General features: G+C 40.9%; 1 protein-coding gene across 1 annotated transcript; it reads right to left on the reverse strand.

Moving 5' to 3' along the window:
• Positions 1–4,595: 4,595 nt before the first annotated feature.
• LOC119704457 (cytochrome P450 2J6-like) lies at positions 4,596–14,720 on the reverse strand. The gene is made up of 9 exons (XM_038145770.1): positions 14,550–14,720; positions 13,086–13,248; positions 11,801–11,950; positions 10,592–10,752; positions 8,491–8,667; positions 6,849–6,990; positions 6,460–6,647; positions 5,892–6,033; positions 4,596–4,802 (listed from the first exon to the last, which is right to left on the reverse strand). The coding sequence occupies exons 1-9, from the start codon at positions 14,718–14,720 to the stop codon at positions 4,624–4,626; spliced, it is 1,473 nt and encodes a 490-aa protein (XP_038001698.1). The 3' UTR covers positions 4,596–4,623.
• Between the last annotated feature and the right edge of the window lie 1,055 nt (positions 14,721–15,775).

The following is a 15,775-nucleotide window of genomic DNA, read 5'->3' on the forward strand; positions in this document are numbered from 1 at the left end:
AAGATCTACTGCTTAACTTTTTCAAGAGATATGTTTTGACACAATGATCATGGTTCAGTTTCAGGACACTAATTAGCAGCATTTAGAAATACGTGGCTAAAGCACCATTCCCTCTGAGACTTAGAAGTTTCCCCTAAATCCACGCTTTTTTCCATGGACTCTGGCAGTGATGTTTGTTTTCTCAAGAGTAAGCTACAGGTAAAGCATTACTCTACATATAATACCCCTTATTGACATGGCATCTTTGGATTATTTTATCGTTTATCTGCTAGCTACTTTAAATACCCAAGCTGTGTAACTTCCTGCAGATGTTGTGTTGGCTGTGATGCTATCTGAAGCCAGCACAGCCACTTTCCAGTGGTGGGGAGAGGAGCTGGCTTGGGGGGGTCTGGTCTCCTTTTTCTCAGCACAGCTGTGACACTGCTGCTGAGGAAATTAAAAAGGGAGCAGCTGAATGCTCCCCTGACTCCTTGCTGCTCCCTGTCTGTCCTCTGTGCTTCTCAGGACAAAAGCTGAACTCCTTTTATCCAGCAGTAGGAAAGAGGTTTTTCTCCTTCCTACCATTTCGCTGCACTTCTTGTAATTTTTCTTTTCTGGAACCTTCAGCAGGGCAGGGGCTGTTGAGATGAAATTTGTTTAATATATGACACTTTCCCACCAGCTATTTCTCACCTAGCACACTGTAGTCTCTCAGCTCCTACTGAGGCTTCCCTCTTTCCCCGAGGGGGAAATTGTAAAAGCTACTTTGAATGGAAATTTCATCCAAATGATTCCCCTCAGTACATGGAGGAAGAGGAAGAAAAATTTTAAAACCTTTTGATTCAATCTAAAAGATAGGGTTCATAGCTGCTGTGTTTTTTTAATCTGATTGCTTTATTTCCTGTGGATGTCTCCGGAGCAAGGAGAAATCTATAGTGAAACCCAAAATTTTTTTATTCATTTCTGTAAGATATGTTTCCACGTGCATATAAAGCATTGATTTTGCCCAGCTAATATGAGCTCTGTGAAATCACCTTAACATATCATTCATACAGATTTATAGTGGCTCCTCAGAGCATCCTGGAGAATGACCCAGATAATTTAGGACTATTTTTCCTGTGTTTTATTGTGCCCACATTTGTCTATGCTTTATTATATGAATTATTTTCTACATTGTGTCTTCATTTTTATGTTCAGTCAGACCCATAAACCCCTTTTTTTTCCTCTAAGAGTTCTGCAAGGAGTTTAGAATAATTTTAAAATGTCACATTCCAAAGCATGTTCTACTCTTCAACTCTTCTTAATCACCAGTGAGGATGGTAAATCAAGTCAAGCCTAATGCTAGATCCCTTTGTACCATCCCTGCAAATATACCTTACCTCATTCAGTGAGTTTGCAGATGTGGCTGTGAGTTTTACTGAGATTAATTGAAATTAATTTTCCACACATGTACTGAATGTTACAAAATAGCCAACACAAAGCTAGCCATAGCACTGAATACAGTAAAGGAGGAGAATCTAGATGCCAGGAGGTGCTCTGAAAGCAGACTTCCCCCTCAGGCTGTGGTACAACACCTTTTTAAGAACCAGCTACCCCATCTCCCTTCTCAAATGTACATGTAAACACTTAAACTTGAGCTCTCTGATACTCCTGCTGGGTGTGAAGATGAATGAGATCAGAAGGTTAAGGCTGCCCTATCAGAAGGATAAATGAAGATATAAAAATTGGCAGTTTGTTAATGGTTACACTGGTAAGTGAGCTACATGGACCTTACCTCTTACGATGTTCACTGGTGGGACACCCAAATCTTGCATGCTGTCTTGTAATTACTCTGCAGTCAGCCAGGAACCTTGGGTACCACGCAGCCAATAACGTGAGGGATGTTTTGGGGTATTTGGACTCCTCAACAAAGCTGCATTCCATCTTCTGACTGGTGTTTCTTGCTCTGAACAAGCTTCCTGCAAGCTGCCTGGCTAGCTGCCTGTGCATTGGGTATTTGCTATACCCTCTTAACACGCACAGAATCATAAACTCAGCCCTTACTGTTCTTCCATAAATCATGACTGTGAACTGGTTTGGACTCAACAAAAAAACCCACAACAACAAACAAGCAAAAACTCCCCCAAAACCCCAAACCAACAAGCAAAAGCTCTTGACTTTGTAGGATTTGCTCTCAGAGAAAGCACCTTCTTGGTAGAACTGGTTAGACCAGACCTCTGGTTATGAGTTACTGTTAAAACTAAGGTGTTATTCACCTCAACAAATGAGAACCATTTCTAACAGTGTGATTTCAGTCTGGAGAGACATCTCAAAGGACTGGGTGACATGGGTGAAATGAAACTTGCCCATGCATATTGGAAAAAGGTTAAAGAGCTGACCTTTTCCTAGGTACTAGTTTAATTTACAACTCTATCAACATGACTTGCTGATTCAAATCATGGTCCTTATATCTCCCACCATTTGATTTACACACCAAGCTGCCTTAGTCATGTTTTTAGTGAAATGGCAAAGCTGTTCTTCAGACCCCTTGTTTGACATCTCCTGTGCTCCAATCTCTGTGTGACAAGGCTCATCTCATCTGCCTGGCTTATATCATTGGCTGTAACAAACACCCAAAATAAACACAGTATTCCTTACACAGTTCTACTTTTAAAAGGTTGCCCTTGTTTTATTCTGCAGGGCATGTGCAGCCCTACACCTCTCTTTCTCTCTCCCTTCCACTGACTATTTGAGTTCAGAGTGATTTTTGCAGGTACATCAACTGTATTTTACACATGTTGAAACTCAACTGTCTACAAATATCCATAAATCTGTTCTTGTGTCACCCTCAAGTTTGTTGTTACTTTCAATTTAATTCAGCTGCAAATTTTATTAATGTACTATTTCACAATTATAAATATAATGGAGATAATAATATAAATATAATGAAGACAAAAAAGAAGTGAGAAGATAACATTTCAGCACAAGGATTTTATGGGGAAGGATTTCCTTGTCTTGCGTTACCCACTGTTCCCAGTTCAAGCCTGCCCTTACAACATGGACTTAAATGCAGATCTCACACACAATGACAAATGGCTCCTTAACAATGTGGTAAAGGAAGTGTGTGTAACACCAATGCAATTAGCATATTATCTGTCTTTTTTAAACATGAAATTTCATTTTAGTACTGAAGAAAATCAGATTTCCCGTTCACAGTGCATTTTTCTCACCTGAAGGCATTTGGCAAAAGAATGAATTAAGCTTTGAAACGTGCCAGAGGCACAACTTTTCATCAAAGGGAAATGAATTAGTGCATTTTGGCTCATACTCCAGAATTACAATTGCTTGGCTGAGCATCTTTTTCTAGTTTTCCAAGTTATGTCTCAGCAGGCACTTGGTCAGGGCACTGTCTGAAAGTAAGATGAAGTTATTCAAATGGAAAATATAAGAGTGTGACATAATAATGACAATAAATGTTCAAGATGAAGATTAATATGAAAATATTTTAATTCTGTTACAGAACTCAAGCACAGGCATGGTGTGTCCGGTGAAAGTTCAGCCAGTCTCATGTCCTGACAGCACATGATTGCAGGTGCCTTAGAAAAGTTTGTAAGAATAGTACAAATACCAAACACTGTATTGTTACTAAACAACCCTAAAGTAATTTTCCTGCTGAAGATATATCCAAGTGCTTCTTGAACAGAAAGAGAGGTTTAGTACAAATCCTGTGATGAGGCTCAGATTACCAACACAGCATGTGCAGTGCAACCCCCTCTGGTTCTTTTGACTCATCTCCCTTTTTGTTGCATTTGTCACCTGCCAGAGAGACAGCAAAAATTACCTGTTCTTTCACCTCCTGTTTGTTCAAGAGTTTCTAAACTTCCTCAAATACAGAAATAGTTTCCCCAAATGCATAGGCTGGTGCAACAAGTAATTTCTTTTTTTTCAAAATGTAATCCCACAGATGTGCGGTTCCCCCACTAAACACCAATGATTCACTGGGTCATTCCATGAAGCCTCCACAGGGACAGATTTGCCTTGGCCTTTGAAACAAAACAGTTCCCCAAACAACTTATTCGAAAAGAAATGAAAAAATCAACCCTTGCTTTTAATTTCTGGATGGATGCAGAATCTACCAATTTTTACACAAGGCTGTCTTTGTCTCCAGTGTCTGCTTTTTCCTTTTGCCAGGGTAAATAGCTTCCCCGGAGTTTGGCATTTGTCCTGCTTACGGCTGTGGCATGAATATTGCTACCCAGGAGAGGCCCATCATGAAAGAGAAAGAAAAGCACAAGAAAGACATCAGCAGAGGATCTGGGCGGCAGACAACTTGCCAGTGCTTTCCTGTACCCTAACTTAGCAGAGCTGAGCACCATATAATCTTAGGCAGCTCCTTCATATCCATCAAAATTAAATATTTTAGGCTTTCTGGATTCACACACTCCTGCTATCCTGCAAATATAAAACACAGCAGCCCTTCTGCAGTTCTGTGACAAGAACTCGCTTTTAGCTGAAGCAATCACAGCGGTTTAAAAAGTAACACACCCAGTTGCACATATTTCCCTGGAACAGACACCTGCAACCTGATTTCAAAACCTAAACCGTATTTTTACGGATGACGGAGCTAAAGGCGGCTGTCTCCTGCTGGCCTGAGGCCGCTGCAGCCTAGCGAGGGATGGCACAGAGCCTGTAGGGGTGAGGCTGCAGAGTGCCCCCCATGACGGGCTCCGTGCTGAGCTGGGTCACTCCCTCGGGGAGGCGGAAGGTGAACGCCCGCAGCAGGCTGGCAAAGAAAATGAACAGCTCGGTCCTGGCTAAGTGCTCCCCCAAACACACCCGGTGCCCTGCAGAGGGAAGAGGGAAGGACAGTGAGTGTCTAGGAATTTTTCAGTTTCATAATCACTTAGTTCATTCCTGTTGAAAGCAGAGGTGGGTTTTGGTTTTTGTTGAAGGAGAACAACATGAAAGCCACAGAACTAAAACTGTGTGAATTCCCTTTCAAAAAGATCCCATCCAATGTCCTAGGTTAGGGGACAAAAAAATGAAAATTTCAATGAAAACCCATGAGGTGGAAACATAATTTCTTTCTGACCTGACAGAAAAAAAACATTTTGCTATTACAGAAGATGTTCAACTTCAGGACCACACACAATAAATCTGCCAGCTGTCTGCACATGCTTTAGTGAGTTAACATCAGCAGAGCAAAGTTACTTAGTAGTGGCATTTGCAGTTAAACAGAGGCTTGGTCACTTTATAGGCAAAGCATGGGGCCTACTGTTAATTTCCCAGGATTCCCATTCCTTGGCACCAATGGAGTGAGCAGAAAAGGTGAATATTACATGCACGTTTACAGATAGCAACAAATATAAGGAAAGAAAAAGCGATTTGAATTAAGAAACCACTTCTGTGTGGACGTTTAAGTGACCATCAACAAACTAACAGCTGTCAGCAGGAGCTTTACTGCTAGCTATGATTGCTAATTGTCTCTGCATTGTTACCTTGTTTCCTTCTTTTGCAACTGGATTTTCAGTTCTGTAAGCAAGAATTAATCCTGTGTTTATCAGGATGTCTTCTGCTTTTCTTTCCACTTGTTTCTTTAAAAGGGATTGCAATAACTCCAGTACACAGAGGACAAATTACTTCTCAGGAAAATAGCTAGGTGTAAAGAATACTACAGACAAGACTTGTGCATGACTGCAGCATGCAGCCAGCCCGAGAGTTCGGGAGTTTGAGTGGGATTCCCACCACAGTGTCCTATGAACAGTTTGGGGTCTGACAGCACAGAAGCCTCTCCTTTGGCAGAAACAAGCCAGGAATGTTCTTTAAAAGCAGCAAACAGCAGAGATAGAAGATGTTATCTGAGGAAACACCATGACCTCATACTTTATTCATCATCTCATCTGCCAGGTCAGTTCAAATGTCAATGCATTTACCTGCTGAGAATGGTAAGAAAGCTTCTCGAGGTATAAAGTTTCCCTCTTTATCCAGAAAATGGCCAGGATTGAACTGTCGAGGTGTCTCCCACTGCTCAGGGTCATACAGAACAGATGCTATATTTGGTATAACAATGGTACCCTGCAAAGAAGAAACTGTTGCTTCAGTTCCTACTAGTAGTGCCCGTCACCATCAGTTTAAGCCTAAAGGATGAAACTGTTGCTTGTTGGCATTTGGGCGAGTGCCAAGATGGGCAGGGATGCCTTAACCAGTGCTTTGGCAAACCAGTTTCTCCTCTCAGTCCATCCCCTGCCAAGCAGAGCTGGTTTCTGCAGTTGTGATGATGGGCACAAACTCGAGGCATCCCTGGCAGAGGCCTTATCAGCTGTGTGACCACCTTCGTGTTCAGTAAAAGACTTCTTTCATTCCTGGTGCCACAGATAGTAACTCCTCCCCAGGCACCACATTCCTGAGTTTAATGGAGAGTAGTTTATAGATGGAAAACTGGTTACAAAACTGAAATGCCTTCTGCTGAAGAAAGAACAGAAGCTGAAAGTGTTTCTGTACCTTTTTGACAGGGAATCCCAGCAGAGTTGTGTTCCTCACACACAGTCTGGGAACGCCAACAAAGACAATGTTGCTGAAGCGCTGAATCTCATGAACCACAGCGTTTGTGTAGGGCAGTTTTCTCCGATCCTCATAACAAATTAACTGGGAAGGACCCAGAACAGCATCCAGCTCCTTCTGCACTTTCGCTGTGGAGAAATATTCACCACTTCAGAGGAGAAAAATGCATTAAATACTTCAGGTGGTCACTTTTCTTGGAGCAGAAAACAGAAAAACATTATTTCAATGTACATCGTACATTAGGTTTATACCCTGTGATCCAGTAATATTTAATGCCTGAGTTTAGTATAGGATAATAAAAATAAACAGGAAAACCCCACCACTCTCACCTTGGATGTCTGGATTCACCACCATATAGAGCAGTCCCCAGTACAATGTAGTGCTTGAGGTCTCTGATCCACCAAGGAAAAGATCATTTATGACATATACCAAATTCTCTTCATCATACTTGGGCTTGGCCCCCTCTTTGGACTGTAGATGGTGATAAAAGTTGAAGTTAAAGTGTGAAAATTTGGTTATCCTCTATGCCCTCTGTGTGAGAGCTGTGAGAGTTCCACAGCTGGCATGTGCACAAAGAACAGTCAAAATTACAGGTTTTGATGTGTGCTAAGAGTTTAGAAGTTTCCCAAATAGGCACAGTAACTCTGCATTGCTGTCTTTCATGAGGTGGATTATTCTTGCATCATGAAAAGGCAATTCTATGCTTGATGACCTAATCACAAAAACTTCAGAGCACACTACAAGTCTGCAGTTGGCCTAGAGTGCACTTATAAGCAAATGCCTTACAACATGTCACTCCTTGACCTTGGTGTCTGATGGTGCCAGCAAATGCCAAAGGAAAACATATCTGAATAAAAGGATTTCAACAGATCATTTTGGGAGTAATTTCTTTTCTCAGTTCAGGATAAATGTGAACTGATAGGTAAGAGGTACCCATGTATTTCCTTCTAAATAATAAGGGAGTAAAACAAAAACACAACTAGGGAAAATACATTAGGCAAAAACATTTTCAAACAAATAGACGGCAATAAATTGCACCACTGACACCAGAGAAAGCTGCATCTTTGCCTCTAAAATATTTATTTTAGTAAATCTTATCATACTCACTCAGATACTAACTGTAAGATGGTGTATCAGCTCCTTTCAGAGCCCATGAGCCAACACTGTGAGGACACAGCAGCCTGACTAGCTGAAAGCTTATGACCAGAGGTGGAAACTACATGAACTTCATCTACCCTAGGAAAGAGATGCTTCTTTTACCTCCTGAAAAGTTTGAAACAGAAACCAGAGTGCTCTTGGCAGAGCCTCTCTGGCTCAGTCACTTCCTACTATGGAAAATAATAGCCTGGGCAGGGAAGAAGATTAATGCTGATTATGGCATTGTTTGTGAAATTGTTTTCTAGGCTGTCCAATTTGACTATAGGGGCCAAGCCATCCATGCCCCAAACAGTGGGGAAATTAGGGGTAACAGAGGGATAATGATTGCCTGCCAAGGGAGAAACCAGCCAGTTGTGTGGCACAAGCGCAACCAGCGCTGGAGCACACACACTGGATCCTAAAGAAGCATGCCTGCTATTTCAGGGCTGTGATTTGAGCATGTATATTTAATCCCACTGTAAACATGAGCCTTGCTGTAGAAGATGAGGTAGTCTACCAAAGTTATGTGGCCAAAAGGAATAAATTGTCTCATGTTCATTACAGGGTTGAAGTATACTCATGGATATTTCTGGAAAGCAGGTAAGAGCTCATGGGTTCCCCCATCATACCTGATGGTAATTCATTCGTGTTACCAAAATACAAAGCTGGATGCCTTTCTGAGACTTGTGAGTTAGTAAGTGCCAAGATACTGTATTCATGTTAAGAAGCTTATGAAATGTAAGAAGCTATGGTGGAAGGGTCACACTGAATGATTTGATGATCTGTTTGACCTTATGCATCATAGCAGCATGGTCAGCCAGAATGAACACGTACTTTCTCAATCTCAGCCAGGTAAAAGTCAATGAAATCCTGTGGTTCAGCTGGTATCCCTCTCTCTACATGTCTTCTGATCTCCTTCCTTGCAAAAGAACTCAGGACATCATAGCAAGCCAACACCTTCTTATGAGGCCCAGGGAGGTGACACAGCAGCCAGGGCAGGATTTCGTACATCTGCAGGGAGTGACACACAAGAGGTACCATGAATTCCACCAAAAGGCTGAATTGTCCTGCCCAGAAATGTTGATAGTGGAATAAACAAATTAGCATTGCTTTGAGCAGATTTTTGCTGTCATGTAGGAAAGCTTTAATAGAAATTTGACACAATTCCAGGGATCAAGGCAATTCTGACAACACTCTGCTCATGCCTCTAAGTTTGCTTGGCCAATGAAGATCACTGTGTGACCTCACTCCTGCACAGCTGGAGACCCCAGCTCCCACACACTCAACATGTAAGCACATCCTTTCTGGATACCCTGGGGCTGCTAAGATTAACAGGCCTGCAGCCTCAAGTAACTGCTGGAATTTTCAGAGCTCACAAAAGGAATGATGGTCTGGGCATCCCTCTAAGATAAGGGCTAATTTAGTTTTCCTAGTCAGAGTCTTCATGACTGCTAAGGAGCAATAATTCTTCTCAGGGTTAACAATATTGCATCCTCAGCCTGCTGTATTTACACACCCATTTGTCAGCTCTAAGTACTGTCCTCTGCCTTGGACAGTTCTGTCTGTGCAGCATCTGCCATTCCACCCGGCCCAGCACAGAACAGCTCTGTCTCCTCTCCTTGCTCTGTCAGACCTAACAAGCAAAGTCTCTCTAATTTTAAGCGACACTTTGTAGGTTATTTCATTACCACTTTTTCACCTTTGTTTCCCTTCAGAATCCCAACAAAAGATGTCCAAGACCCTAGAAAATGTCTCACAGATGAGATTACACTTCAGAGCCTGCTGTAACACTTCACTGGATCTAAAAGGAAAATAGTGGTGGAAATACCCTAAGATCCTGTTTGCCTTTTTCATCCTGTTATCTGTTAGTTCACACCAATCCCTTTCCTCTTAACCTTTGCACTGAAATGTTCTAAACTCATAATAAGTGAGCTTAGATAATTGATCTTATTAATTAATCTCATTACTTCCTAGAATGCTTTGTAATTTCATTTTGTACTATAACAATTTTTTCATTCCACAGTGCTTAAAAGCTCTTGCAGCAGGATATCCTGAACCTCCTCTGTATGTTAAGGTCTCCTGGTTTTGGTCATCCACAAATTTATTCTACTTTTATATTTTTAATTATGGGAAAGTTGTATAATGCTAGTCTTATATGACAGATTTGTTGAATAGCTTTACTGCCACATCAGCATTTTAGTTTGCCTTTTCCTATAAAACTCAAATGCCAATTAAATTTGCTATGCCATCCTCATTCCCCATTACACAGACCTTGTCCCTCTTTAAGGGTCTAAACCACAAAGTCTAATTCATGAGGAATGCCTCAAATGTGCTGCAAAATGCTTCAAGTGCAAAGTTCATCTTTATGGTGTTTTGTGGGAAGGAGCTATGAAGAGATCTCTGACAGAACTTGAATTGTGAGACTGTCAGAAAATGCATCTATTGTTTTTGCAATGTGTGAATGGTGAGCTGTAACACAGTAAGGAATAAATTAATAATTAATATTTTATCATTTGTGAGGTAGGGGGAAAAAATCAGCATATGATTTGCAGAGTGACAAAAAACAGAAGAATGAGTCCAATTATATACATTTTTGAAGGAGAGATGTAAATAGAAGTGGGAGGAGCAGCACTTCAGAATTCAAATATATTACCAACTCCAGTCTCAAATGAAATTTAGAGGTTTCTGTTAATAGTTCCAGAAATACTAAAGGAATTAAAGACCTTAGGTTTGCAAAAAACCCAAGAGAGTTCTTAAAAATGGCCTTAAAACCAAGGATGCGGTCATAAGGTCCCTCTCCAAGGACACTTCTTAGCTCCCAGCCAACATTTGTCTGTTGCTCTGTATTCAGTGAAGACCCATTTTTGTATCTGCTCTTTCACTTTCTACCTATTTCAGAAAAAAAACCCAAAAAACCAGCGTATGATTTACTCACCTGATGAACAAAGCTGCCTGCAAACCTGAATATTTTCTCTGTAGCATGGATCAGTTCATGGAAGGTTTTGTCCTCATCAGAGAAGTGATATCCAAAAACCACAGCACAAATTACATTTGAAATAGAATGGAAAAGAGGGAAAGAAGGATCCACAGGTCTTCCTGCAAACACAGTAATTGGAACTCACTCTCAGTGGTTTTTTTCAGGTGATCCTTATACAGATAGGACTTGATGTTATTAAAGATTTAATAAAATGCTCTCTTTATCCAGCTGGGGGTGAATGAGGACAGAGATGTGGCACTAACACGAATTAATGAAAATAAAACATAGTCTTAAAATAAAGAATGCTGTTAAACAGTTTCCTCATAGGTCTAAAACAATTTCACAGCCCTTCCTGTGAAATAATGTTGTACAGCTAAGATCAGTTCTAGAGTATCACATCAAGTCTGCTGTCTTCAGCTGTGAGGAGAGAATGTGGGAAGGAAGTAGTGCCACTGGACATGAACTAAGGGAAGTCAGTGACAGACATGTTCAAAAATGTAAAAAAATAATTACAAGGAAAACCTGGAGGAATATGGGAAGGTTTAAGAAGAATAAACAGACAAGAACTGCAAAGTAAATATAATGAAACTATTACAGTCTCAGCTGTGAGCAGTAAATTATATCTCTGTCTGATGATTTTTTCTAAAGCTATGAAACAGATATTCATAAAAAGTGATTTGGATAGAAATCATCCTGTCATGGACTCTAGGATTAACCTGATAATCCACTGAAGTTCCCTCCCACCTCCTGCTTTGTTTCTCTTGCCAGTAGTTACTTAGCCAATAGTTGCTTAGAGATAGACGTTAAAATATGCAGGGCACCCAGTGTCATTGAAATTTAAGGAAATTACTAAGCCCTGCAATACTGTTCAGATACCCATGGCAGGCAGCCTGAGAATGGCTTGCTGTGCAGTTCAGCAGCATTGCGTAATTGCACAATATAATCACAAATTATCCACCCATGGAGGGGGAATTTCAGAAGTTTCCAGCTTCACTAGGTGCATGAAGAGCTATATAAGAAGGAAACACTTGTGATTCCAGGCTCTATCTGCTTGTGTGCTTTGGTAAGTTTGGATACATCCCCTAGAAGGGGTAGGTAAGTTTGCATACTGAGATATGGATCCACATGCAGACTGAAAAGCACCTGATTTCTTAGCAGGTAAAATACCTTTGAGGTTCCTAAAAAACTCCACCAGATGAGAGGCCTCCTCTTGCACTCGATGCTCCAGGCCTTTTTTCCCCATTCCCAAATTGCGTAGAGTCATTATTCCAAAACGCCTCTGCTGCTTCCAGGAGCGACCACTGGCAAGTATAATACCTGAGGGTGTTCCCTGGCATGTCAATATTTGCCACAGACATGGAACCGTTCATTTAAATATATGTTATAAAATACATGGAATAAATCAGGGAATACAAGCATCTTTAGTTGAAATTATTGGTAATAAAAAATCATAGCCAAACACATCCAAACTATAACTAGACCCCATGTTCTTAACACTGAACATAGTTAATAACTGGAAAGAGCTATCTAAGGATTGTCTGACTGTGCCATTTCTTGATGTCTTAAAAAACTCTGAAACACCTTAAGATGCCTTTTTAGAAAATCTGCTTTAGCCATACTCAAATAATCATTCTCAAGACAGGAATAACTGGATGAATTCCCACAGCACAGACTTCAGGACAGGGTATGTTTGTGGAGATCTAGATCAATTAATGGGATGGTTGTAGGTTGAGGTGATGAAGGTGAAAGATAAGTGACATCTGGGCTCTGTTTCTACCCTGGAAGAGACAACACTCCATTAATTGTTAGATTCCACTCCTGGTCACCTGAAGAGCCCTGAACTGCTTCTGTGGCATTGAGGCTTCACCCAGCTTTAAACAATCTGTGTCTGCTTTGGTCAAGCAACTGCAGGGACAGGGAAAAATACTGCAAACTGCTGGAATACTCTAAGAAGAAGCGGGCTATCCTGTGTTGCAGGCACTCTCACAATCAAAAGGTATTCACAAAATGTTGGGAGGTGTCTGCAAGTACAGAAATGTGAATTCTGAAGTAGGGATTTACAGGTTTCTTGCTCACAATCGGAAGTGTTTAGCAACCATAATGTCTGCAGTTACCAACAAGCATTGCATTCGTGTGCTGTACACCAAAATCGTGTACCACAAGGGATTAGTCTGTGATGAGGGCAAGATTGCTGGGTTCTGGGTTGGATCACATATTTACATCTTTAATACAGCAAAAAGGTCATATAGAAACAAGCTGGAGTGTTTCCTAGGCTAGGGAAAGCTCAGTGCAAAAGGCACCATGGCAGACAGTAAGATACTCTCAAAAGCCAGTGGAGGACTTGAACAGTGTCTGATGGAAGATCATTCTGGATGGGAGGGCAGAGTCTAACAAGGCAGAGTAGTTTCCAAGTCAACATTCCTTTACACTATTAATGTCAGGAAAATCTCACCTTTTCCTTTGGCCAGTGCTCTGAAGAAAGGTGACACCAGCCTGCCAGAAACATCTTCAGGGTGTGTGGTCATGCCATCCTTCACTGCTTGAAATCCATTCAGTATAATCACTGGGACCCACCCAAACCATAGAGTGTACATGCTACCATGAGTTTTTGCCAGCTGTAAGGGGAAAAGGTGGCAGAAAAAGAACAGATTAATCCCCATATATAGATCTCAAACTGGCCCAGTGGACAGTTTTGTGCCAAAAACATCATCCCCATGCATATAATTGTAGCTAGAAGCAGTTGTTTTGCTGAGAATAAGGCTTTCAGCAGCCAATTTTATTTACCCCAGGGGGAAGTTATTTTCTTTTCAAAGCACATTCTGCAGCCACTCTGCAGCAACAGAAAGAAAAAGTACAGCAACATAAAGCACAAAGTTATGTTGCTTTGCCTCCAACCCCAACATTTTGTACCTTGTTAATTGAACAGCCACACTCTGCATCACCCTGGGGCTCTGTGCCTCCAGCGAGTCCTGCCTTTGCAAAATGACACAAGCTGATAAAACCTGCACCATCGGTGTGCTCCAGGAGAGGACATGGACACAGAAATTAACCAACAGCCATGAAGTGCCACTGGGCTGCATTTGAGTCCAGGGTTTCCTTACAGCACTGAGGAGAGCACTTACCATTGGACACAGCAGAGGCATCCAAACAGGGATGGGCAGAGGAACTCCAATCATAAATGAAAAATCTTTGTACAAGCATGGACTCTGCTCCAGCACACCCACAATGATACAGGAAAGGTGGCAGACAGTGTCTAAGGTACCATGAAAATTACATCCAGTTGATCACACCAGACACTTGCTTCTCCTCATATTTGTTTAGATTGTGGCTTTCCTCTCCCTGGTAGAGCGTCCCAGCCTGAGTCTGCTCTGCACTCATTGGCCCATGTGTGCTCTCAGGCATCACCTGAACTAGAGGTCAGCTGCAAACCAGTAGAGGAGTTACTGCAGCTGTCACTAACAACAAAGAGTTTTCAGGAGCTGTGCAAAGATGGGGAACAAATGGCCTTCCTGTACTACAAGCATGCATGCACCATATTACCCACTTTGAGATCAAATTAGGCAATGCCAGTGAGAATTTTAGAAAGTATCATATCAGGATAGCAGATATAACTATCACTATAGTGAATACAGCTTCACACTTAGCAGTGCAGAAGCATCTTTTAGATTATTGGTATTCTCCAACTTTAATAACAAGTCATAAACTCTGTACCCAAGTTGACTTGATTCTTAAGGACATTAACTTTCTCATGAAGAAGACATATTCCATGTAAGAAGGTGACTCAGAAGCAGGAATCAATTGCTCTTTATATGTCCACACCTTTTCTGTAACTTTCACAGACTTAAAATCTTCAATTAATCACAGTTTTTAAAGTCATGGCTAAAAATAACTGATTAAGGCATATTAAAAGAAATACCTCCATCAGAAGATCCCGATGAAACTGAAAGTTCAAGTGCACCAAGTTTCCAAGCAATGGGAGAGGAGTTGGTCCAGGAGGGAATTGCTTGCAAGCTTTTTGCAGCCTGAAAAACTCAACAATTAACAAAAAAATGATCAGGACTATAAAACCTTGAGTTATTGTTAGCATTTCTCAGCTAATTTGCCAGCTGATTTATAGCTGTCTCTATCAAAAAAGTAGGTACTGGAACTGGGAAAAAGTAATCTTGCTTCTTGTTCCACCAGTTTTGTCTGCAGACTGGATTCTACAAAGTCTCAGCTCCTTTCCCTCCCTCTGTCCCTCCCTCTTCATCAATGCCTGCCCTTTTCCTGCACCCCAGCTGTTTGCCATACTGAGATGTATCAAACTGATCCTGATCAAAAGCACATCTCTGTGCTTTCAGCAAGCCTCGGTATCGAAATGTGGAATCCCTTGTACTCAAGGTATTTTTTCCTAAAGCTTGTGTCAGGGAACTGCTGGTGTCTGTTGGGAGGTCTGGACTGCAGTGACACCAGGTGAGAGCCCTTGCTCACCACTGGACATGAGTTTCATCAGCTTTGGGAACTTGAAAAACATACTTAGAGATTTGCCTTACAGTGACTTAATTCAGAATAAGAGTGTTGCATTTAGGTTAGACCACACAGTTCCATAGAATGTAGTTACAATAGCATAGAGTATATATTTGCAATAGATTAGATGGGATATATGGTATGTACTTACAATAGGTAAGATATTCCAGGCAATTTAGTCACAAGCATTATTTAAATGTGGTTGTACATTCAAATTTGCCTGCCAGTACACACAGTTTACACAGGCAAAAACAAGTGTAGCTACAGACTAAAGATGCAATTAGAAGATGAGATTGCTACATGTGATTTCTGAAAAATTGGCCTTGAGCGTTCAAACTTTTTTTTTCCAGTAAATGGAAAAAATAATCATTTCACCAAGTGAGCACTAATGACACAGTGCTTAAAAACTCACAATGAAATAATTTTAAAAATCACAACATTACAGTTTTCATATTCAAAAATAAACAAAATATGAAATTCCAATTCTTTATACACTTTTTAAAAAATGTAACCTAATTGAAAGCTTCACACGCCTTGATTAATTTTCTACTTTTTTAGTCAGTTTCAGAATCCTGGCTATTATTCCTAGTTCTCAATGAGTTTACAGGACACATTAAAAATCTGTCCTCTGATAAG

Source organism: Motacilla alba, chromosome 9 (assembly GCF_015832195.1).
Source record: "Motacilla alba alba isolate MOTALB_02 chromosome 9, Motacilla_alba_V1.0_pri, whole genome shotgun sequence".
Taxonomy (NCBI): domain Eukaryota; kingdom Metazoa; phylum Chordata; class Aves; order Passeriformes; family Motacillidae; genus Motacilla; species Motacilla alba.